We start from the raw sequence: 27012 nt of genomic DNA, 5'->3' as shown, positions 1-27012 counted from the left end.
TGAACATGTGCTAATCATTATATAGCATATAAGCAAAGCATAATACTTAAAATTCAATGACAAAAATAAATACAAATCCCAATGGTTCACCTATTTTTGGACACAATTACAATATACTGACAAAACATGTGCAGAGAATTTCACTATATAACAAAGTCACTCCATATTGATACCTTTAACATTCCTATATATTGCAGGAATTAACATGAAAGTGAGCACAAGTGGTGTGTTCAAACATTTTTCCAGCACTAGAATTTACTGGCCTGTGGTGTTCCCTTAACTGCTTCTATCTACGGCTTCCCTGGAAGCAGGTACATACTTACTATATAAAAGAAGTTTTTGGAGAGAATACTAAAAGGGAAACAAACAACAGAATTCTACAACTCTGACAGGCTCTGCATATGTAAACTGAAATGTGAAGAAGACAGCTGAACTAAAAGAAATGAAGAAAAGACTTCTAGCACTGAGTGATCTCTTACTACACACGAACTCATTAACAACACACACAGAACATTCGCTTTTCTCACTCAAAAGCGAATAATCTAAAACAGACTTAAGTCCTCAAGTATTTTATGTTACTGGAAGTTTAAGTATTTATGACTTACCTTACAATTTTAGATAAAATGATGAAAAAGTTATGTAAAATTTAAGTATAGAAGTTTCCCAAATTACTTTACAAATAAACAAATATCAAAGTACTCAATGTTAATAATATTAATTAAAAGTTTCAACGCTTAAAATAAGCTTTTTTATCACTGTTTACTTGAGTTTTTTTTAACCTAACAGCTTCCCTTGACATAACCTTTTAAATTTAAATTACACAGATTATAATTTACAATATGAAAAAAAAGAAATAAAAAGCTGTGATGTTTTAAGTCACTCAGTATCCAAAAGGCATTCATTTTTTTCTTGCTAGATTTCTATGGACCAACTGGAAAACCAGTAAACATATTTCTTCTTACAGAAATAATGAAGAGTCCTCTTTCATAAATCAATGGGGGTAACAAACTGTCATGATCTTATTCCATTATAAAGTAACAGTTCATCACTTCAAAGGCATGAACGCAAGCTGTATAACTTTATTAATAACCCACCTTTTTCATTTTCTTTGTATCTACAAATGCCAACTGGAATCTCTGCTTGAAACATGGAGCCCACCATAATCTCCTATTTAAAAGTAACATGACACATTAGTAAGATCTAGTCACACAGATTTTATATCCATTTTCTAGCTTTACCATCTTCCTGGGTAAACTTCTTCATGGTTTCTCTGTCACAAAAGACACAACCAATTAACTACCTCAGAGGAGTATTGTGAGGATGAATGAGTTAATAATAGATAAGAGCTTGGATATGATTGGATGAAAACATTAGTAATAATGGGGTATAGTGCAATATACACAATGAATATAAACTTTACTTCAAAATATGGAGAAAAAGAAATAAAAATGAATTCTTATAATTTAATTAATAAGATAATTGCAAACCCTGAAAAACAGAAAATCAAATTCGGGTACTTTAAGATATTTGCAGTCTAAACTATGGACCGTGGGTCAGCATCATCAGAGTCATCTGGGAAATTGTTAAGAAATGTAAACGCTCAGGTTCACTGAGACCTACTGAATCAGAAACTCTGGGAATGGGACTCAGCAAATAGTGTTTCAACAAGCTGATGGGTGATTCCAACATATACTTCAGTCTGAGAGCCACAGATATAAGGCAATGAAAGTAACAAAAAGGGTTTGTATAAAGCTCAGTAGAGGCAAAACGGATGAAACTCCAAACCAAATGGATAAGCAGGTTAGTGCCTGACTTTCACAAAACTATACAAAATGAAAAAAGTAACCTCCCCAAAACATAATTAAATTTTATTTTAGGAAATGTGGTCTTCAACTCTACATAGTCAAATCACAGATCAGAGGAAACTGGCAGTTCAGAAAGATAATGAGACCACCACTGATGAGATAGTACCAAAACAGAGGGACCAAGATTACACTGACCCTCCCTTATCTGGTGGCTAAATTTTAAGAATAAATTTACTGCATTTTCAAAATGAAGACGTAGGCAGGAAAGGTACAAGTTTAAGTCAACAGTTTAACAGTTTTAATCAGTTTATGGGCACCTGGGTGGTACAGTCAGTTATGCATCTGACTTGGTTTCAGCTGAGGTCATGATCTCAGGGTCGTGAGATCGAGCCCCGTACTGGGCTCTCCCCAGAGTCTACTTGAGATTACCTCTCCCTCTGCTCCTCCCGCCCGTGTGCTCTCTCTCTCTAAAATTAATTAAAAAATAAATAACAGTTTAAATAATTCTTAGGATTTGACAAGCTCCTCTCTCCTGTTTTTGTCAACCCATGGATAATAGGATCTCATTTTATCTAGTGTAACTCCAAAGACATGCTCTATATAATTAGTTTATTGCTACACCTATATAGGAAAACCACTCAATTTTCTAAAAAGAATATAACATACATACAAATTTTTCTACTCTTACAGAACTTCATCTCTTTCACTGTAAAAAAGAGTTCCCTATCACCACTTCTTATGCCTCTTTTAACCTTACTCACCAAGGCCTACCAGAGAATAGACAGTCAAGTTATCAACCCGCCCTGTCTGAGGCACTTCTAAAAATTATCAATGTCTGGATCTATTCCAGACCAGTTAAATTAGAATCTCTGGATGAAGGCCTTGGTAATCAGTGTTTAAAAGTTCTCCAAGTGATTCTAACATGGAGCCAGGTTTGAGAGTTTCTGGGCTAGTATAAAGATAAGACACCTTCTTTTTCCTGTTGACTTCAGAACACTGCTTTTTACCTACTGATTTGTTCTATAGGGAAGGCAAGGGAAACAGCACTTACCAAGTGTCTTATGTATAATTTTCATTAAATCCTCACCAACTTGGACAAGGCTAAAATTTTTATTCCCATATTATATCTGAGATGACACTCAAAAAAATTAATTTCCTCAGGAATACACTATTAAAATAAGTTCTGAGGCTATAACCTGGACTCAAAATTGATTTCAAACCTGTCTCCTCTACCCCAGTTTCTAAAAAAAATTCAGTATCTTACAAGCCTTAGAAGATGAATCTGAATCTTGACAATTTTTACTACAACAAAATCATACAAAAACAAATAGTCTGGGGCGCCTGGGTGGCACAGCGGTTAAGCGTCTGCCTTCGGCTCAGGGCGTGATCCCGGCGTTATGGGAGGGCCCCACATCAGGCTCCTACACTATGAGCCTGCTTCTTCCTCTCCCACTCCCCCTGCTTGTGTTCCCTCTCTCGCTGGCTGTCTCCTGTCTCTGTCAAATAAATAAATAAAATCTTTAAAAAAAAAAAAAAAACAAACAAACAAATAGTCTGGATTTACCGTGGCCTGTTTTATTACATAATTTTCCTGAGGAAGGGAATATTCTCCCATGTTCTCCCTATTCTGAGCTTTTGTTCCTTCATTAAATATAATAATTCAACATTTACTCAAATATTCTACTGTATAACTTCAGACACAAAAACAATTTAAGTTGGAGAGAAAGTTTCAGAGAACAGCTTAAGAGAAAAGATACATAAACTTGAATATGTGGTAGAAAGTTTAAGATGACTTCTAAAGTTTTTAGCTTTTTTCATCGTAATTTCTGCATGGTGTAGGAATCAGAAAAATATTGGAGTGAAGAACACTTGCCCAAATGGATCACATAAATAGTGGGTAACTCTGTGATCCTTGTTTTCAGTCTTCAGCTCCATCATTCATTCATCATCCACTCAAATTAACACATACTGCACTGGGCTAGGATAACCTTCCCTTAGCGTTCTAACCCATACCTTCCTTTACCATTCTAACACACTGAGAGAGGTCTCTTCTTTTATTTTTTGTCCATACATATTTTTCAAAATTTAAATTCAATTAATTAAAACACATATCATTGGTTTCAGAGGTAGAGGTCAGTGATTCATCAGTTGCATATAATATGCTCATCACAACACATGCCCTCCTTAATGTCCATCACCCAGTTACCCCATCCTCCCACCCCCTCCCCTCCAGCAATCCTCAGTTTGTTTCCTATGATTAAAAACCTCTTATGGTTTGTCTCCCTCTCTGATTTCATCTTGTTTTATTGTTTCCTTTCTTCCCCTATGCTCCTCTGTTTTGTTTCTTAAATTCCACATGTGAGTGAGATATGATAATTGTCTTTCTCTGACTGACTTATTTCACTTAGCATAATATGCTAAGATGTCTCTCTCTTCTAAACATCTCCTTAGAAATCCAGAAACGGATCAATTCTGGCAGAAGCCCACAGTCCTTGGGAACCCAGTCCTAGTTCATTTGAATACTTCATTCTTCCTAAAAGAAACTCTATGAGATATTCTTTTATTTTAATTAGCAAGGGTGTCAGCTCTTTTTTAAGTTTGCCCAGACATCCCAAACCAAAAAACTCTTTTTTTTTTTTTTTTTTTAAGATTTTGTTTATCTGTTTGAGATAGAGAGACTGAGAGCACAAGCAAGGGGAGTGGCAGGCAGAGGGAGAAGCAGGCTCCCTGCTGAGCAAGGAGCCCGATGGGATGCGGGACTCAATCCCAGGGCCCTGGGATCATGACCTGCACCAAAGGCAGATGCTTAATCAACTGAGCTACCCACGCGTCCCCCAAACCAAAAAATTTTAAACCACCACCACTAACAACAACAAAAAAGCCACAGTAAAGACTCAAAACTATTAACTAAATAATCATAACATAAAAAGTGCAGAAAGTCCACTCAATTTGATGTTTAGAGCTATTCTGCTTCTGAAGAAATGATTATTTATGCACTAAATTTAAAATCAGACCAAGGAAAAGAACAGCAAAAAAACAAACAAAACAAACAAACTCAATGGAGTTTTTAAGAGCAAAATCAAGTACGTTATCTCAATAAGAATGACATTTCTCCTGTATAAATGATTTGTTCTAATAAATTCTACATGACATTTGACATATTTTCCTAGCAAATTCAACTACTTTGCAACAGCTTAAAATTAATTCTTCTACTTAATTGTATAACTAAGTTGTACAGTTATACAATTTTATAATTAAAAACTTATGTCAATATATAATCTTTAGATTCACTATAGAAATTAACTTATTATACATAATTATAGAGAAGCTCAAATCTGTTTCTTCACTCAATATATTCTGAGTCGTAAATATCGACATTAATATGGGATAGAAAAACTTATAATCTAGATTATTAAACAAAATCTACTTAACAGAACCAAAGCCTCAACTGCTTTCCCAAATATATAAAAAAAATTTACTTGTGATACTTTTTACAGTGCAAAGAAAACCTAAATCAGCACTAGTTCAAAATTTCAATTTCTATTGTTGGTTTGAGACTAATTTGCTCAAAAAAGTTAATACCATTATTTTATTTTATAAAAAAATAAGTATTTTTCTCACCACAATGTATTAAGGGGAAATGAACATCCACCAAACATTTAAATGTCACAAAAGGGGTTACCTCAACTTTATCAATATATAGCTAGTAAAATAATAATTATACTTGCTTTTTAATATTAATTTATTTAAACTTTGGGAAAATATGCCTCTAACTACCTTTTTCCAGTCTTCTGATGGAATATAATCTTCATCTTCTTCAGATTCTTCTTCCATTTCGCTATCTAGAATAAGACAATATTACAAAATGATTGTTTATCCTGTCCACATCTGTGTATTATTTTTACACCTACCATCAAACACTTACGTATGCCCGAAAATATTTGTAGAATAGGACAAGATATTTCTGATCAAATAATACCCTATCAGTTTAAAACAAAACAAAACAAAAAATCCATAAACCTTCTGGGACAATTCTAATCCTAGAAAACTATATTTTCAGGAAATGATTTCCTACAAAAATTTAAGAAAAAACTTGAATTGGCGGGTCAAGATAATCTGTTCCTAAACCTAATTCTTCCCTAATAAAACGAGAATTTGAACAAAACAAAAACTGGTTTCCAATCAGTGCTCCTTGAGACACAGAGAACTCTGTAGCAACACTTGGGAGAGTGTGAAGGGAGGCTAAGACTTCCATCCTCCTCAACCTCTGATTTATTCAGAGCAGGCAAAGTGCATTTGTTTACATTTTGGAGTAAAAATGTGTTTACATAAAGGGGTAGGAAATTTGAAAACTGTTACACTGTCAGCATCTTCTCAACTGTAAAATGGAATTCAAAGTTCAAAAGGGTAACGTTACATATAAAAATTACATCTTCCTATGGAAAAGCTAAGATAGGCAGTATATATACAGCTTCTGTGCATACATCATAACTGAAAGACCAGCTCAGAAGTATGAAATAAATATTGTTTTAAGATTCAGTCACTTAGGGGCGCCTGGGTGGCTCAGTCAGTTAAGCGTCTGCCTTCGGCTCAGGTCATGATCTCAGGGTTCTGGGATCAAGTCTCGTAACAGGCGTCCCTGCTCAGCAAGGGAGTCTGCTTCTCCTTCTCCCTCTCCACCCTGCTCATGCTCTCAAACAAATACAGAAAATCTTAAAAAAACAAACAAACAAACAAAAAAAAACGCAGTCACTTAGCATCCCACTTTTAAGCAAACTTTGGCAATTTACCTAAGAAGAAAAAGGAAAAATACCAGGCTTTCCGCAAACTTAATATTAACACAATAATTTGTTATTAATTTTATAATATATAACACAAATTAATAATGTGTGTTAAAAAAGAGAGCAACCAATCTTTTACACTGATATATTTTTCAAATGGACCTTGTCTTTGATCAAAACTCACAATAAAATACCATTAGCAGCACTACATTCACTTCTAAACTAAGTATGTATCAGAAATCATTCACACAAAGCAGTAGCCATGTTTAATCAGTTATTACACTGCTCCATTTCATGAGAGGTTACTGTTCTTCAAGTGTTTTTCTTTCTTTTAAAGCACAGAAATTCAGACCCCCAAGTTTAAACTAGTAACACTAATGGTTGCCTTTTTCTTATCAAAGAGCGGTCATCCAGAGTAATGATTCCTGCTTAGAATGAAACACCATGGAGCAAATAAAGCATGCAAATATTCAAGATACAGACATTAAATGTTGTCTCAACTATGCAGATCTCTGACTAGATCACAACTGTAGAAAAATTAGGAGAGTTCTTTTTGTGTGTAACATATTCTCACCTCAAGAGTAAACCACTTTTTGAGAGAACTGGGAGCCACTGCTTAGAGAAAGCAATGCTTATGAAATAGCTAAAAAAGGTTAAGAGGCAAAGAAAGTAGAAAATGAAAACTGAGGAAAAGATTAGGAGAAATAAAAAAGATGACTATGAGACAAATTAAAGAAGTGTTGGGGGGAAAAAAAGGAACACATTTTTCCCCACAGGAGCCTGCCAGTGGGGAACAAATTGATTGACTTTTTAGCGGACAGAGATTTTATTTAAGTAATCTCTACACCCAACATGGGGCTCAAACTCACAACCCCGAGTTCAAGAGTCGTGCTCTCTACCGACTGAGCCAGTCAAGTGCCCCTGGAATGTCATCCTTAAGAGACACGTGTAGACTTAGATATGATGAGACAGCTTTAAGAATCTCAGATCAATTTTATGGAGCCAATAAAGCCCCTTGGAAATGTTGGCCTGATACCTTGCTTACAGAGCTCCCCACAGCCTTAACAGGCCTTGCTAACAAATACTAGCTGTCTCTGCTGACGTTTGGACTCAAGGTCAACTGATATGGTTGCAGCCTAAGTACAAGCAAAGTCCTGAATTCCTTACCTGAGAGAATAAGCCTAAGACCCCATTCAGGTTATACCAGCTCTTAAGAGCATGCCCACAGCCCTTTCTCCTTGTCCTAAAGATAACCTCCTGACATCAGGGACTCAATTTTGCCTCATTCTGATGTCAAGTCTCCACCCCAAAGCATACATGAGAATATGTGGTTTAAAAAAAAAAAAAAAAGAAAAAGAAAAATCAAAGTATCAAATCAAAATTTCAAAATCAAAAATTCAAAATCAAGTAGTACAGTGACACAACAATCTCTGCAATCTACTCATGGACAATGGGGCTCTAGCACTGCTAAATGAATAAACTAGAACAAAACCCATTAGTGTTCAGCCAGATTTCAGCAAATGAATTCAACAGACGAGTGAAAAAGAAACGACATTTTACATCATTTATTAAATAGTAAAAATTATCCAAACAATAGCAACCAATGACACTTACTTGTATCAAAATATTTACATCGGCGTGGGCGGATTATTTCTTGGGCATCTTGAGAAGCAACAGACTGTGACGGATCATCATTGGAAGACTGAGTTTCATCCTCTTGACCTGAGGAGTCCTTTATATTCTCTTCCTGCAGAATAAATTAAATTTCTTTAAGATGTAAGGAAAATTACTGCAGATGAAAGGTTACAATATTCCAAATACAACTAGAAGACTAAAATAAATACATTAAATGCAGCATGGTATTCTCGATTGGAACCGGAACAGAAAAAAGGATATTAGTAGAAAAACTGACAAAATCTGAACTGTCTACAGTTTAATTAATAGTATGGTACCAGTGTCAATTCTTACTTTTGACAAATATACCATGGTTACATGAGACATAAACAGGGAAAGTTGGCTGAAGAGTACACAGGAAATCTACGCTATCTTTGAACCTCTCTATAAATTTAAAATTATTTCAAACCAAAATAAGAAAATTGAATACAGAACTATCAATTAGCCTTTATTTCTTAAAAACACTAGTTTTTTTTTAAAAGTTGGTACAAATTTATTTAGAAGAGGCACTGAAAAGAAATCTAGAATGACACAGATGAAACTCTTACTTTTCAGGAGTAGATTATAAGGCACTTCCAGTATCAATAAAATACTACTTCACAAGAATAAAGACTACAGTCTTAATCAATGTGTATAACCTTACTTTATTTTCCCCACTACAGCCACTGTTATCATCATTATCAGCATCTTCATCATCTTCACCTTCTTCTTCTTCTTCTTCCTCCTCCTCATCTTCTTCAGGTAGTCGAATAGTACTATCATAACCGTAAAGACTGAGAAGTTCATGAATTGGCATGTCTCCTTCCTAAATAGACCAAATAAAAAGTTAATTTCTGAATAAGTGAATATTTCATATTCCTGTATTTCACACCTTCATTCCATAGAGAATACCCCTAGAAGTATTCTTGTATCAAGAATTCTCAAATCATAAAAGGTGAACGAAAACAATTCTGAAACCCAGGAAAATCCTAGTCTTTCAAGAATTTCTATAAGAGACTAACCAAATTCTAATCGTTAACAAAAAAACCTTGAAGCGTAATAAAAAAGTGACATTGGTTTAGAACTGTACTATGCAATCAATTCAGTAAATGTACACTGGCAGTTAACACTGTGTATAGATGCTCACACTTAAGAGTACCATACACAATTTGTGAGTGGGAAAAAAATAATTAGAAAAGAGACTGGAAACTAAGTTAACAAACTCAGAAAAGGAGGTGAAATTCACAGCCCAATCCAAACACATTAAAAGAAAACAGTAATGATGCACAGGAATAACACTGGATTCCATTAGCCATATTTTCTTATCTAGGGTTACCTAAAATTATATATAAAATCCTGTCACGAGAACTTTTCTAATTACAAAATTATTGTATGACCTTCATTTCACAGATGAGGAAACTGAGGCTCAGAGATTAAGCAATCTCTCCCCAAATCATACAAGCTACAAGTAGTGGAGCCAGATTTCAAGTCTAATTCCAAAACCCATACTCATCAGTATATCATACTGACTCAACCAGGGATCACCCCTAACTCCATAAAAAATACACCCTCTGAGTGTGAAATGAAGAAATATTCATATGCAATGAAATGAATCAAGTTTTCTATAGAAGGTACTCACTCTAATTAGTAATCAAGTGATACAAAATACCAGGGAAATCAGAAGAGCATTCTGACTATAAAAAAAATTTAATCCAAATCACCTGTACTATACACATTCACAGATGCCCTCTTTCCACAACCCCCTACCCTACCTCTCTGAGAAAAATTTAACAGGCAGTTTAGAACCTACAAGAAGGGCAATCATGAAACAAGACATGTTTTGTATTTCTCCAGCAGTCTTGTAGCATTATTCATGGACAGAAATAAATCAACCATGTGTTAAAAGCATCATTGTTAAAGTAAAGTAGAGATGGATACATGAGACTGGATGATATAACCTGATGACACTAAGCACTTAGATCATATAACTAACTCCCATCACTCAAAATTCATGTATAAAAAGCAACTAATGTTTACAATTTGAAAAAATTTTCCTATAGAAAGAGGTAGGAAGGAAATGCTGTTTAACAATTATATTTCACACTGTAAATGGATATTCTAGTTATAAATCAGTCTGTGAATCTGTTTCTGAAAGAGAAGTCAATTCCAAGAGTCCTGACTGATGACTTGCAGCAGCCACAACCTGAAAGGTGCTAACTGTATCAGGTAAGGTACTACCACTCCAGCTGAATGACCAGCTGGCATACTTAACTGACATCTCCTATTGTGTTTCTCAAAGTGCAATAACACAAACAGTGCTTGAGGTGTTCGAGAATCTAGCCCATGCAGATACTGGTCCATGTACCAAGGACTTGGTACAGAGACAGATTTGGAATTAGAAAATCAGGATTTAAGAACTAAAGCAGAATTTCAAGATCAAGGAAGTGGAGTAAGAGAAAGATATAGAAAAGGCTGGTTGTATATACATGATAACAAATAGCCGCCATAAAGTATCTTCTACGTGCCAGGCATTTATGGTAAGTACTTTGATTCCACTATCTTATTCTTTCTCTTTTCTGAACAAAAGTAGAATAAGAATATTATGCAATCTCAACAGATCTTTAAAAGTACCAGTGGGAGTATTTACTACCTTTATGTATAAATAAGAAAACTAAGCAGAAAGAAACCATGGCCTGATAGAGACTTTTCTATAATACCTAGACCTAATCCCAGCTCATATTTCCCATGAACTCATTCTGCACCACAAATTCGAGGTTTAACAATGGCAGTCACTACTATGAACAAGAGCCATGGAAGTCACTAGTATGAATAAGGGCCAAACCAAAGAAAACCTTCAGCGTAAGTCTGCAACTAACATTTACATGGGCCTTAAGAATTCATGAAGAACTTCATATTTATCTCATCTTTAAAACTTCCTTAATGGGGCACCTAGGTGGCTCAGTCGGTTGGGCATCTGCCTTCAGCTCAGGTTATGATCCTGGAGTCCTGGGATCAAGCCCCCATGTGGAGTTCCTTGCTCAGCAGGGAATCTGCTTCTCCCTTTGCCCCTCACCCCATTCTGGTGTTCTCCCTTACTCTCTCTCTCAGATAAATAAAATCTTAAAACAAAAAAACAAAACAAAACAAAAAACACTTCCTTAATATAGTTTGCCATTACCTCTAATTTTTACAAGTTAGTTAACTGATATTTTGAAAGATCACGCAAAAGGTATATTATCAATCAAATGTCTTTAGGCTCTCTACCTTTGGTCTGTCATATTCAAGGGCAACAGAATCACCTTGAGGGCTTAGCGAAACAGAGTGCTGGGCCCTACCCCAAAGTTTCTATTATAGTAGGGCAGAGGTGGGGACTGAGTATCTGCATATTTTCTTGAGCCATACTGATGCTCTTGGTATGGGACTACCTTGAGAAACACTTATCTCACAGTGTAAGATACCTGCAAATTTCTTTTCCAGTGAGAGGTAATAAAGCTCGATCATTATTTTAATAAAGCTTATCACTAACACCTGACACCTAGCTCAGTTATGTGTCAAAAGGACAGGTGACAGACTAACTGCATGGAAAGGAATTTTTTTTTTTAAATCACTTTCGGGAATATGTAATGTCTCGTATCCATGGTTAGGTCAATATTTTTTCCCCCTACATAGGCATTTAAGAAGTATGACTCACTTTAATTCTCCTCCCAGCCATCCAAGATGCCAAAAGGAAAGAAGGCTAAGGGGAAGAAGGCAGCCCCAACTCCTGCTGTCATGAGGAAGCAGTAAGCCAAGAAGGTGGTCAATCCCCTTTGAGAAAAGGCCCAAGAATTCTGGTATCAGACAGGATATCCAGCCCAAAAGGGACTTCACTTGCTTTGCCAAATGGCCCCACTACATCCAACTACAGCAGCAAAGGGCTATTCTCTATAAACATCTGAAACTGCCTCCTGGATTAACCAGTTCACCCAGGCTTTGGACCACCAAACAGCTACTCAACTGCTTAAGCTGGCCCACAAATACAGACCAAAGACACAAAACAGCAGAGACTGTTGGCCCAGGCTGAGAAGAAAGCCGCTGGCAAAGGGGATGTCCTATTAAGAGGTCACCTATCCCACCAGCAGGGGTTAATACTGTCAACACCTTAGTGTAAAACAAGAAGGCTCAGCTGGTAGTGATTGCACACACTGTGGACCCCACTGAGCTGGCTGTCTTTCTCCTGCCCTGAGTTGTAAAATGGGGGTTCCCTACTGTATTTTCAAGGGGAATGCCAGGCTGGACCATCTGGTACACAAGAAGCCCTGCACCACTGTCGCCTTCACACAGATTAACTCAGAAGACAAACGAGCTCTGCCTAAGCCAGTGGAAGCCAACAGGACCAATTACAGTGACAGATATGAAGAGATCTGCCCTCACTGGGGAGGTAACATCCTGGGTGCAAAGTTGTGGTTTATACTGCCAAGCCGGAAAAGGCAAAGGCTAAATAACTGGCCACAAAACTGGGCTAAGTGTACGCTATTGAGTTTTCCGTTATATAAAAGTAATAAAAAGCTCTCTTTCAAAAAAAGAAGAAGAAGAAATGTAACTCACTTTTTAACAACTCATTTCTCAAAGAGAAATTTAACAACATTTCTAGTATTGGCTAAGCAGACAACAGAGGATAGTCAAAAGTGGCTGATCACAGCACTTTTGGAGGAGATCTGATTTAAAGTGAAGAAACAGTAATAGAACTGGCAGATAAAGAAAAGTCACTTAAGTCAGAGCAAATGATTACTGCACAAGTATAGAAACAAAAATGAATACCTGGGTTACTCTAATTAGAGCAGAAGGTATCTGTAGAAACTAAAATAAAAAAGTGAGACCTGGTATTTTTACCTACTTTCTCTAGTTTTACTTAGTTTCCAGTAGGAAGTGTTATACTCTACTTTTGACTCTATTTGAGAGTAACTTTTGGGCAGTGACTGACTCTGGAAGGGCTTAGGGAAAATTATAAATGTAACAAAACACAAGATGGACTTTGGCAGGGAAAGGTTTAGTTTGCCAGAGACAGAGCTAGGATGGAATCCCCTGCTATTGCTCACGTGTAATATAATTAGAACCTAAACTAAATTAGTGGATGTGGTAAAGAAAAAACTCAAGAGACCCTAAAGAAAGCAACGGGATTTAACCATGAGTAAAGAACGATCAAGAGGTCCTGGTGACGCTGAATCTCTGTTCAGACACTCCTTGTGCCCAGATACACATTCACAGGACTTCTAAAAAAAAAAAAAAAAAGTTCTAAAAAAATATTAAAAACAAACAAAAACCCCCCAAAATTAAAAACAATAAAGTTCTAAAAAAGTTCTAATAAACTTCAAAGTTAATTTAGGTGGGTTCTATCATGTGTAAACAAAATATCCTTGCCTATTCCATCAAGAAAATGCTTGCTTAATTTTAAAAACAAAGAGTATATAGTGGTTTTTATGCTTTTGCTTAGGTATTAACTTTTAACTTAACCTTTGCCACCTAATATCAAGTTAGAAAGCAAGTAAGAAAGCAACAATCAAGACCCTCTGAGGAATACAACAGAGTTTGACATTAGTATGAAAAGTATCTTACTTGATCTAAAGTATAAAGATCTTGCACTAAACAGCCACAACTACAGTAAAAACCAAAGTCAATTTCGCCGAGGAATCCTCAGTTTCAAATTCAAGTAGCATGTATTGTGTCCCTACTAGGCACTAACGGATGTACAGAAGATTTAACAAGTATTTTGTAAGGGTAATTCATTGCTGTCTGCCCCACCCCCCAATCCTTTCTCTTTCAACTTCTATATTCATCTTCTTCCAGGAAATGCTTCCTTCATTCCAAGCATGTATTTTGACCGAGAGCTCACCTTCTGGACTATATAGCATCTGATCCAATTGGAATCACTGCATTCCTGGCCATAGGTTTGGAACGGACACATGACCCAAGCCTGGCCATAGTTTGTTTCTAAATCTGTACCAATAGCAGCTAAAGAAACACAAACTATCTAAAGCAGTGTATCTTAGAGACCTGGAAACTGACAGCATATAAAGAAAGTTGGTCTGAAAAAGGATGCCACCATATAAAACAACAGAAATAGAAAATATCTTCTGGTGGCACCTGAGTCCTTAAGGCCGAGATATCTCCCTGCCCTTCATGAAATTACATGAACAACAAATTCCTCATTTTGCCTAAGTTAGTTCAAGATGGATTTCTTTTTTTTTTTTAAAGATTTTATTTATTTATTTGACAGAGACAGAGACAGCCAGCGAGAGAGGGAACACAAGCAGGGGGAATGGGAGAGGAAGAAGCAGGCTTCCAGAGGAGGAGCCTGATGCAGGGCTCGATCCCAGAACGCTGGGATCACACCCTGAGCCGAAGGCAGACGCTTAACGACTGAGCCACCCAGGCACCCCTCAAGATGGATTTCTATTATTTGCCCTCAAGTATTCTGATATAAACAGCAATGATATCCTATAAAACAAATGTTCCTGTCATTTCCCTCTGAAAAAAGACTAAAAGCTAAATAAAACATGGCTGACAATATATTATTATATTAGGGTCTATCAGTCACCTGTTTCAGATAATTTCTCATTAACTTACATTGTCAAAGTCTGTGTTCTACAAGGTACTAAGTAAGGGGCTTTCCTCAAGATAAACTGAAACATCACAATAAAGCAGCAGTGTCTTATTACCATTCATACAAAGATTAAAAGTATAGAAACAAGGGAAACAAAGTGAAAGAGAAAATTATGGGTCAAGCAGAGTAGGGCTTCACAGTTTGGGAGTTATATATTTCTTTGAGAATTTCACGAATGATATAACCACTAGGATTTATTGAGTGATTACCACGTAGGACACTGTACTAAATTTTTATGTAATAAAACTGAAGCTGAAAGACGTTACAGAACTTGTCCAAAGTCACACACTTGCAGCTGAGTTTTGACTAGGCAGTGTGATTAAATGCTTTATAATACCTTTACATATATATGCTATATACTGCCTTCCTTGAAACCTGACCCTAGGTTAAGTGTACCTCATCCTGAGGGAATGTCTAATAAGATGTACTGGGTTGACAGAATATAAGAAATATAAAGGAAGATATGGACATAGCACAAAATGAATAAAAACACAGAAATGTGGACTATACTTGCATACTGTGCTTTAAGAAATAAGTTAACTAAGCACTATAACAAAAACAGGAGCAATCCTGTTTGCATAATCTAAAGGGAGGCTAGCTGGAGGTGAAAAGAATAGACTTTTTAACAGACAGACATTTTATCTGAAGTTAAATCTGTCCTTCAACATCAAAACAGTAAGGTAAAGTTACCAAATAACTTCAGCATTATTTTAAGGTTGGAGAGGTATCTGTGTGCTGGCCACAGAGAAGTGGGTCCCTCTCCTTCATATCAGATTAGTCGTTTAGAAATGGCAGGTGACAGCAGATACTGGCTATTCAAGGGCCATTTGGTGGATGGACACAGTACTCTTCTTCTCCCTTGTACCACGAATGATTTACCAATAAATGCTTACAAAGGAAGAGGGGAAGAAGAAGTTAAGAGACTGATTTCCAGCCAGGATGGTCCAGAGGACTACATCCAGACTGGACTACAGAGACAGTTCCTTAGGTAACCGACCTCTTGGGGTTGGGGTTTCACTAGAAGATAAACTATAAAGGGATGGAGGCCCTGAACTTTTCTTTATAATCTCCATACTGGGGTTTCTTTTTATTCAATGTAATTCTTGTGTGTTTACTTCAAAAAATACTCAATCTCTCACATTTTAATCTTTATTTTCTAGTTCTGGAGATTCACCAGATGGTATGTGTCTAGCACTTCAAAAGAAGTATTAAGTATATTATTATAATGTGGTTTCTTAAAAATACAGATAAATACATAAAGACATAGCTGATCCTAATCCCTCTTCTCCCAAACAGACTGCTACAACTGTGCCATTAAAAGCAAGACTGCAAATTTTAAGAGTACATTTGAAAAACAGTTAAACCAGCCTACATATTGCTATTTCTGGCAAAAAGTCTATTTACTATAGGAATGATTCTGACACTCCTTCTAAGATCACCACAATAAATTCTACCCTGTGTATCTAATTCTACTAAAACATTTAAATGGTAAACTTATATAATGACATATTAAGATTCATGCCTTTATTGAACTGTAGTGAGATGTAACAACAAACATTAAGGCATCATCTATGAAAAGCTACTTTTCACTTAAAATTTTAGACTTCAAACTGAATGAACCTAAAACTATAGGCCATGCAGTTACTGATAACTCCTGAATGAATCAACTGCCAGAATTCTGCCACAATTACATCAAATGTCCATTTCATATAACCAACATGCCAGATAAAAATCAACTAACCTATTTCTTGAGAGATGTAATGTTTCGTTTCTATAAAAGAAAACCAGTAATCAATATGAGAAAATCATCCTAATTTTTTAAATTAAAAAAAAAAGTTTGGTTTGGTTCATACCTAAAGAGTTTATAATTATACCGGCCCTTAACTAGCTTAGCTGCAGATTACAGATGAAAGCATTGGTGATTCTGCACAACTTAAACCTAAGCCTTAATTACTCTGGGAAAAGTTAAAATCATCTGAGAAGGTGTAAGACTGTCTGGATGAAGAGAATGATAAAAGACTGGTTTCCTGGCTCTTTCTTTCTATATCCTCTACAAATAATTCTAAGTTTTTTTCCCTAAGAAGAGTTGTTATAAAGCATATTTGGGGAGGCTGTAAAAGACAGAGGAGGCAGAAGAAAGGAGAAATAGTAAAAGACAATACACACCCAAACTTTTAGCAAAGCCCAATTTTGTACTAATTAAATGTAATAGCCTATTTTACAAAACAGAAGAAAACAATAATCATTCTACCACATAATCTGTACTGATTATCTCCTTTTTTTTTTTTTTTAAAGATTTTAATTTATTCGAGAGAGAGCAAGCCAGCGAGAGAGGGAACACAAGCAGGGGGAGTGGGAGAGGAAGAAGCAGGCTCATAGCAGAAGAGCCTGATGTGGGGCTCGATCCCATAACGGCCGGGATCACGCCCTGAGCTGAAGGCAGAGGCCCAACCGCTGTGCCACCCAGGCGCCCCTGATTATCTCCTCTTAAGTAACTACTTACTCAATTATTTGAGTAATAAAGAATGTGAGAAAAGGGAAAATATAACATTTTCCTCCTTTAAATGTTATCCCATGGATGAGTTATTCAGAAATGAAAATATATCTAAAGCAATAGAAGTTTCTATGAAATATAGGCAAATAATTGCCTTTCCACTTAGTGAATATATGAAGTGACTGTGATTGTTTCTTTGGATGTTCACCTAGGTTCTGAATCATTCAAACAAATTATACCAGTCTTCTGAATGACTTTCCAGCCTCTTCTAAAGAATAGTTTTGACTCCAGGCTCTTCCAAGTGCTTTTTAACCCATTCTAGAAAAGCTTTTATAACAACTATACATCATTGCCCCTAAAACCAATTCTGTTTTTTGGCTTAATAAAATACTGAATTGCTTAGGCACTGTGGATTAAGTCAGCTTTAATAACTAAAAGATCCAAAATGGGCCCATCTGACAAGATTTGACTAGATATTAATAGGATTCCTTTTCTAGCTCTTTAAATGTACACTTTAAAAAGTTCCAAACTAAAATTTTGAAACACAGATTGGTATTTATTACTACAGAAGTACAAGAATTCATTTTTCCATGATATTATGTACTCCGAATGCTTAAAGACTGACACAATGTCTTATTTATTTCTTATGTTCTTTTGATCATGAAGTACAGATCAAAATGTAGTATATTTTAAATTAAAGCACGCCAGATTGATTTATCCATTCATTCAAAATGTTTGACCACTTTTGCTAAGTACCAGGAAATACACTGGTGAATAAAACAGACACCGTCCCTCCTCTGATGGAACTAAAGGAGAATACAGATAATAAATTAGACAAACATGTAATTATAAATTGTGTTTGTTATAAAGAAAGCAATGAATGGGGTATAGTCGTTAAAAAAAAACTACTTAGGAGACAGGTTAAGGTCATTCTGAGAAGACAAAATTCAGCCCAGACTTAAGAGGATGAGGAGTCAGTCTCAGAAAGTACATATCAAGGAGGAGGAATGAGCTGAAAAGCTTTGAAGTGGGAAGAAAAAGCACATCTAAGAACAGAAGCAGCTGGTGTGGCTATTTAATAGCATGACAAGCGCAGTATAAATACATGGATGAAGGACCATATCACGCAGGTGGGCTTTGCTGGCCAAGTCAAAGAATCTGGATTTTCTTCTTGTGTAACAGGAAGCCACTGAAGAAATTTTAAATAAAAGGTTGACACAAATGGATTTGTATTTTGAAAAGACCATCATGGCTATTATAGAAATACACTGGAGGGAAGAGCGTTACAAGAGAAAATGGGGACAATCAAGTTAGGAAGTTACTGTAATAGTCTAGGCTAGAAATGATGGTGACCTGGGCTAGAGTGGCAGCAGAGATGGAACAACAGTTAGATAAGAGGTATCTCTGTGGATAGAAATGATAAGCTTATTTAGGACTGAGTACTAGGAATGAAGGAAGAGGACTCCCTCCCTGATTTCTGACTTAGGCAACAAGACACAATACACCATTTTTTATTAAGCAGAAGACAGGGAAGGAACAGATGAAGGAAGAACATCAATCAATAGTTCTGCTTTGGACGTTTAAACTTTATCTATTTTTGAAGAATTTTAAAAAAAGGTTTATTTATTTATGTTAGCGAGAGAGAAGAGAAAGAATGTACACACACGCACACAAGCAGGTGGTGGGGCAGAGAGAGAGAATCTTCAAGCAGACTCCCCATGTGGGGGTTTGACCCACAACCTGGAGATCATGACCTGAGAGCCCGATGTGGGGCTTGACCCACAACCTGGAGATCATGACCTGAGACGAAACAAGAGTCGGAATGCTTAACCGACTGAGCCACCCAGGCGCCCCTTGGACATTTAAAATTTAAAGATATCTATTGAGATACCCAAGCAGAAATGTAAAGCAGGGGGTTAAATAAAACTGTGGACAGGAAATACATTAATGCTAGAAAAATAAAGAATACTGATACTATGAGAATAGATTAGATCAGATCACCTAATTTAATAATTTTCGAATTTGGTGTGTATACGTTCCAGAGATTCTAATTCAGTATGTCTGGGGAGAGGTATAGGAATCCGCATTTCTTAAGTTCATGAGCAATTCTGAAGCAGCTGACCTTCATAGTACATTTTGAGGAGCACTAATTTGCAGATCAGCAAGTTGGGGAGGACAGAGATATGTATGAGGAAATTCAGCTTATTTATTTTTTTTTTTTAGAGAGCAGGAGAGGGGTTGAGGGGCAAAGGGAGAGAGAGAGAATCTTAAGCAGGCTCCACACCCAGTGCAGACCTAACAACCTGGCTCGATCTCACAATCCTGAGATTATGACCTGAGCTGAAATCAAGAGTTGGGATACTCAGCTGACTAAGCCACCCAAGCACCACCTTTATATAGCTCATTTCTGACTGGATACCTGTGATATTTTACTAAAGTAACTATTTTAATTCTATGCCAAATAGTTAGTTCCTTTTAAAAAAACGCCTTTCATTTCAAACTTTAAATATCGCACCTACAACCACACAAAATTTTTCAGTATCAATTATATACAATGCTTTTCCACCAAAACAAAGGTAGAAAACCAAAATTTCAAGTATTTCTTCTCTCTGCAAAAAAGCCATGACTACTTCATCCTCTAGCTCTTAGTGTTATTTACCCTTGCAAGATCCTCTATTTCAGAACTGAAGTTTGTTTCTCCTTCCATCATTTCTTCCTCTTCTAATGTTCGTTCATCATCAAAATCATGAACCAGCATGTCAGCTGATGGATCAAATTCATGGTCATCTGATGTTGCTGAACCTCCTGGTAAAGAATATTTTAAAAAGTTTGGTAAACCAAATTAAGTGTTATTAATATTAATTTAATGTGTATGTTATATGAAGCTGAATATAAGTCAAATAAAAGTATCAGGGAAAAGCTATGCACTTCGAGTAGTATTTGTTTTCTAAAATTCTCGCCCTTACACTCATCACCAACCCCCTGCAAAAAATCTCTTCTCTAAGGGATTATTTTTTGCCCCGTTTCACCTCTATATATTCACAATTAAAATTGCAACTAGTATGGGGGATGGGAGGAAAGGATAGCTTTAAAAAAGTATATACAGCTTTTAAAAAGAGTACTGTCATCTAAACATGAAATTTCAGTTGCAAAGAATAAAGGGTTATATCAAAAATGGAATGATCATTCATGTGGGAAAAATCACAATTCTTAATCATTTGATATTTAATAGACCCAATGAGCATGAACCCTTATGGCCCATGAGAATACACAGTCATGTGAAATACAAAGTCATCTGAATAAACAGTCTAATGAAAATACAGCTGTACTCAAATATTATTCTATTAGCTCTTCCACAAAAACATATCTTAACATATAGGTAGTTGTCCTTAAATTACTTAGTTGATTACAGTCTGAAATAATTCTGATATAGAATATAAAAGCAAAATTTATTAAAACTGCATACAGAACTCTTATGAAAGTCATTAAAATACTCAATAGGTAACTGATGTGTAAGCTGATCTATTTTTAGCCTGGTGGCTGGGGAATACTGCGTACTCAATAGGGTCAAGCCTGTAACATTAGATTGCAAGTGCTCGGCATATACATTCTATAAACTATCCCCACATTTGGCTATTGCCAAACCTGAACTTAAGTCTGCAAAAGCATTTTTTACTACTAAACAAGTTATTTAACATTTAAAAAATCAATTAGCAATTATTTTATCAATTTAAACTGTTAAAAGTTATGTTAACAAAGTTATATTAATTAAAGTTAATATCATTAATTAGTAATATATTACATCAATATACTCTTCCTTCAGTCCAATAAGAGAATTCTGTTTAAAGGATGATTCATTGAAAAACAGACTATTAGGCCCAAGGTTCAGGGTTCTTATCATCTCCCTCAATTTTCAATGTAAACACCATTTTTTGAGTTCTTATTGTGTGCCTAATACTACGGGGTTCAAGCACTACACGTACATTGTATCTCATTTAATCTTCCAACAATCCTATCAACAAAAACAAAAACTTGAGGCTCAGAGAGTTTAAGCAGCACGTTTAAACCCACAGAGCCAGTAGGTGGCAAGGATGGAACTGAGTCTGCTAATTCCAACGCCTGTGCTTTTTACTGTACTTCAGGCCTCCTGCAAGCCCCAGCCTCAGAGATGTAGGTATCTTGCCTCAAAGAATGCTTGAAGAGAATCTACTTTCCTCAACAACAACAACAACAACAACAACAAAATTAAGTAGGCTCCACACCCAGCGTGGAGCCCAACACAGGGTTTGAACTCACAACCCTGAGATCAAGACTTGAGCTGAGATCGAGAGTAGGAAGCTGAACTGACTGAGCCACCCAGGGGCCCTGAAGAGAATTTATTTTTACTAAGATGTGTGTACTGCAAGCCAAGTCAGGTGGTGAAGCACTCAGAAGTCATTCTGCTCTTTGAGGAACACAATACTGATATTAAATATAAAATAACTAAATATATAATAAATATATAATTTCTAAATCAGGTATCACCTTATAACACAAATGAGTTAAAAAACTATCAAAGTTTTAGAATGACTTAAAAATAAAAATATATTTCATATTATATATACTATCAATTTCTTTGGATAATTAAGAAAAGCATGGCATAATTTTATTAGGGCATCTTAGTACTGGTTGAGGGACTGGACACAAGGGTTCTTAATTTAGTTGCAATTTTGTCCCAATCATTATCCCTTCTTGAGTTTTTAATGAAAAATGTTCCCAAAACTTTTTAGTTCACCCAGCAATCTTCTAGGATACTTAGTCAATAATCATGTACTCCTACAGACGAAACTGTATTTTTCTTCTCCTTTGTAGGCAGGAAGATCCTAAAACCACCTCATACCACCACCCTGTATACTATTATCCTGTAATAGTAACTGTATACTATTATACTATAATCATAATATAATGCCTATTGAATGCAAATACTGTAAAAAATCTAATTATGCTTAATTCCTAACTACTTATACTTTCACTAACTAAAACTAAAACAAAAACCCTCCCATAAATACACAGCAACAAGTTATGAGTGTTCTATTACTTACCTAAAGTCTCCCATTTTTTGTTGTCATTTGCAAAGCCAGTTATATTTAAAGCTTTGCCACCTCACCCTGTCACTACATGAAATACCCAAGGGTAGTTAAACCTTTTTCCCTTTCTCACGCCAATCCTTTCTCCACATATACACCTCACTGTTTTCTACTAATTTTCAGTTTCACTTTTCTTGCCTTCATCTGACTTCTTGGTGTTTTTTTTTTTTAAAGATTTTATTTATTTATTTGACAGAGCGAGAGACAGCCAGCGAGAGAGGGAACACAAGCAGGGGGAGTGGGAGAGGAAGAAGCAGGCTACCAGCTGAGGAGCCTGATGTGGGGCTCGAACCCAGAACGCTGGGATCACGCCCTGAAGCCATAGGCAGACGCTTAAGGACTGTGCCACCCAGGCGCCCCCTGACTTCTTGGCTTTATCTGACTTCTTTTTACCTTGTTGAAACCATTTAACCATCCTATTCCTTTCTGTTAACTACAAGGTCCATTGTTAGGCTGTCTCCTAACGGTAAAAATACCTAAAATAAATTATTAGAGGTAGGGAATCTGGTGCTTTGTGTAAATAAATATTTTGCTTCAGAGATAAGGCAAAAATCAGTTTCGTCATAAAATTACATCTTATTGCAAAATTACTAAAATGTACCTATCTTTTCAGATGAAAAAGATAAATTGTTTATAACATATCATGTGCACTCATTCAATTATTTTACCTCCTTCCCTTCCCTAAACCTCCCCTTCTAATGGCTACTAGTTTTACAGGTAAAACACTGTATTGTGCCTCCACAGGTTTACACTGGTAAAGTCTACAGACAAACCACTGAGCCTGGGTCATGTGACTATTATTAGTAACATCAATTCCAAAGTACAGATGTTACAAAGGCCACAGACTTTCACCAGTGGACCAAAAATTTTTTTTACATAAAAGCCTCTATTCCTAATTTTTTCCCACCAACTTTTGTTAACTGCCTACAATTAGTATTACTTATAAGAATATATATTCCCTTTGGGCAGAAGCCTGATACTGCAAACACTACTTCAAAAGATCTTCCTTAGTCTGAAAACAAAAACAAAAAATCTATTTGTATAAGCATTCAGCAAGTAGTAAAGGCCATCAAAGACATCTGTGTTCTTTAAGCTCCACTATTCCAGTTCAGCCTAAGCCAATTCAAATGCAATGGAAAATGAGAAAGCTATTTAGTATCACTTTTGAAGTAATTACTTTTTTTGTGCCTATATATTACCTAATGAATGAATGTCTCAAAAATTCATAGAAAAATATCTAAAACTCAGTCTATTTGCAGTATGACAACATTAACAAAAACAACTAGAACCTATTTTTTTGATGAAAAGATGACTGTGTTTAAAAGAAAAAAAACATTGGAACAATTCCATGTCCTAAAAAGGATACAATAATCTACTATTTATCTGAGGTCAGATTACTTCCAACCTCAACCATCCAGAACATATTTATAAAACAGAAAGTTAAAAAAAAAATCCCTGAGTTTCAGAAATGCCACAAAGCCTAATATACTTTACTTCCAAGCATATTAGAAAGAGTAAGACATCTGCAGCTGAAATAAATATATCAAAACTCACAGTCAATTGAGCACACTAGTCATTTAGAAGGGATCTGGAGGTATTCTAGTCTAGCTCCTACTTGATATATTATACTACAAAGAGTACAGTGATTTGTGTTCATGAAAAGGACCCCAAACCATTAAAAAAAGGCACATATAAAGCATTTTTACAAACATTCTTTCTAAAACTTACACAACATAGAAAGACTGCTTCAATAATCTGGAAAATTCAGTAATACATCATATCTAAATATTCAATATATAGGAGATGTTTTCAAATAAAACATTACCATGTATCAGAGAGCTCCCTTTCTGACCCTTATGCTATATTGAGCTGTTCCTTAATTCACGTACTTCATAAGAGAAGGCAGCCTCTCTCTTGAAGTCCCTGGACACTGAGGCAAAGACTAGACTCCTTCCTGACTGCTCTTTAGCTCCAACCAATTGTTGCTATACAGGAATGTTATACTCAGCAGCACCAGAACCTCTAACTAATCGTGAGAAGCCTAAATACAGATTTTATATAAAATATTCTAATTTTTAAGGTCACTACACTGGCCAAACAAAAAACATCTGTGGCCCAGATATGGTTCAAATATCATGTTTCCAACCTCTAAGTTAAAAAAAAATGAATCTGTACTGTATTTGTAAGAGAATATGAAACTCCAAAGATATACAGTGTGACTCTAAACATAACCTTAATTTACAACATTAAATATTCATTTTTAAAGTTCTTGTCATATATTTTTCTCCCTCATTACATGCATTAATTTTTTTCTCAAATACTTTGAGTTTCCTACACAAGCAAATATTTCTAAGTAGTGACTCCTTTTGAAAAAATACACTTCATATATACTTGAAATCAAAAGCAATTAAAACCTGTAAGAAATACACACAGCAATTAATAAAAAGAATGAACCCACAAATAGTCATGAGGTTGAACTCACAGCAGCCTCACCTGTACTTTCATGGGCAGTCAAATATTTCATCCATTTCTTTTTCCCCAGAGAAAAGAAGCATTCAGAAGAAAAGCAAGTCAGATGACAGTCTAACTCCTCTAGCTTATTATAGCCTATTATAACTAATAGGACAAATGTTAGTCAAACAGAGATTATAGAAAATATACAAAATACTTACCTGGACTTGAAGACTCAACAGATGGCTGGGGGAGGGGGGAGAAAAGAAGAAAAATTATCATCTTTGTACAGCAAATCTTTACAAAATTTACAGGAATTATTCAATGACAAGCATGACACCAAAAACCACAGTAAGTTCTAATGTCTAAATTGTCCAAGACAAACTAAAACCTTCCATATAATCCTTTCTCTGACATTGTTTATTTAAACATAGAGAAAAATTCCAAACACTCCTGAATCTAGAAACAAAGACAACAATAAGGAATTGATTCAGATCTTAAAGGCAAATAGGGTCTCAAAACATATGTAGTTTAAGAGGTCTTGGAACTTTCTAAAATATTTTCTCCAATCAAGACAGAGGAAATTATCCACAAGGTTTGCTATCAAGCTGGTCTCTGGCTTAAAATGTGTAGGAGAAGGGAGGCCAAAACACTTTAAGACATTATTTTAAATAAAAGTTATATTGCAAGAAAGCAGAAGGAAAAAGTAAAATGTTATTGAGCACCAAACAATATATTAGGTTAACTTAACTCACAAACAACATATTTTTAAATTATCACAGAATTTATTAAGCTTCAAGCTAAAGTCTATAGAGAGGTTAAGTCATCTGACGGAAAAATTACAAACATTCCCAATCACAATGCTGCTTCTACTGTAGCATTCTACTCCTCATATATTTAACTATATGCATTTAGATTGCTAGCTAGCAACTTATTTCAGTAATATCATCACTTGATAATTTGTGGCTATATTTTATCTAAATTCAGTTAATTCACAACTATAAACAAGTCATCTACAAACTAAACTTCTATAAATAACAAAAACTATGTTTCAAATGACATACACTTCATAATTAAAACCTTTCCTATTCATTCAGAGCTATTTCATGCCCATTAGAAGTCAGAGATGCTGGAAGGCCAAAAGCATTAGCAAAGAGATAGGGTTATTCTGGTACAGATAGCCTCCAACGATGACTCAACTTAACGATTTTTCAACTTTACGACAGGGCAAAAGCAATACTCATTCAGCAGAAACTGAACTTCAAATTTTCATCTTTTCCTGGGCTAGCAATATGTGGTATGATACTATCTTGTGATGCTGGGCAGTGGAAGCAAGCTGCAGCTCCCAGTCAGGCATGCAATCACGAGGGTAAACAACAACCAATACACTTATAACCATTGTGTACCCATACAACCTTTCTGTTGTTCACTTTCAGTCTAGTATTCAACATTTTATTATAAAATAGGCTTTGTGTTAGAGGACTCTACCCAACTGTAGGCTAATGTAAGTGTTCTGAGCATGTCTGAGATGAGCTAGCCTAAGCTAAGATGTTCATTCAGGTTAGGTTTATTAAATGCATTTTTGACTTAATGATACTTTCAACTTATGATAGGCTTATCAGGACATAACCCAACATAAGTCGAGGAAGATCTGTATTTTCCCTCTTTCTGCTAAGTAATGGGGCAGACAGCCAAGAAAAACAAAATGAGGAAAGTGCCTAATTTTTCAAAAGCTACGCATCTAAAACAAATTTCTTATGAAGTATTAAAACTTCATTTTGAAAACTGTCCACATTATGCTATTGTACGAAGTATGACATTCTAGATTGTACATGGTAAACTTAGGTTCTTTTGAAGCACACTTTTCCAAGGGCCCTATTTTTTCCTTCTAATGCTTAGAATGGTTCTTGACTATAACATCAACTTATTTTAATAAAAGACTAACAGTATTCAACATTATGTATTTTCAAGTGTCACACCACTATCTTTACTTAAAAGTTAGTTTGCCACAATAGAGTCAAACAGTGCTACTTTTTAATTCTATTCTTCTTTTTTTTTT

The 27012-nt window shown here is 35.6% G+C and overlaps 1 protein-coding gene across 11 annotated transcripts in view; it reads right to left on the bottom strand.

Annotated features, from left to right (window-relative positions):
- MIER1 (MIER1 transcriptional regulator) overlaps nt 1-27012 on the bottom strand; it is a 60254-nt gene that overhangs the window by 20155 nt on the left and 13087 nt on the right. For 8 of the 11 annotated variants that reach the window (XM_034653646.1, XM_034653649.1, XM_034653648.1 and 5 more), the window contains 6 exons: nt 25175-25199; nt 20036-20181; nt 8904-9065; nt 8201-8333; nt 5583-5647; nt 1095-1167 (listed from right to left, as the gene is read on the bottom strand). In XM_034653646.1, coding sequence (XP_034509537.1) covers nt 1095-1167; nt 5583-5647; nt 8201-8333; nt 8904-9065; nt 20036-20181; nt 25175-25199 — 604 coding nt within the window. Of the gene's footprint in view, nt 1-1094; nt 1168-5582; nt 5648-8200; nt 8334-8903; nt 9066-20035; nt 20182-24995; nt 25033-25174; nt 25200-27012 lie in introns of all 11 variants that reach the window. The other 3 variants (XM_034653642.1, XM_034653643.1, XM_034653645.1) reach the window with 1 other exon arrangement.

The sequence above is a fragment of the Ailuropoda melanoleuca genome, chromosome 2 (genome assembly GCF_002007445.2).
Source record: "Ailuropoda melanoleuca isolate Jingjing chromosome 2, ASM200744v2, whole genome shotgun sequence".
In the NCBI taxonomy this organism is placed as follows: domain Eukaryota; kingdom Metazoa; phylum Chordata; class Mammalia; order Carnivora; family Ursidae; genus Ailuropoda; species Ailuropoda melanoleuca.
Note: the sequence above shows the minus strand (reverse complement) of the source record. Positions and strands in the feature narration are given on the sequence as shown.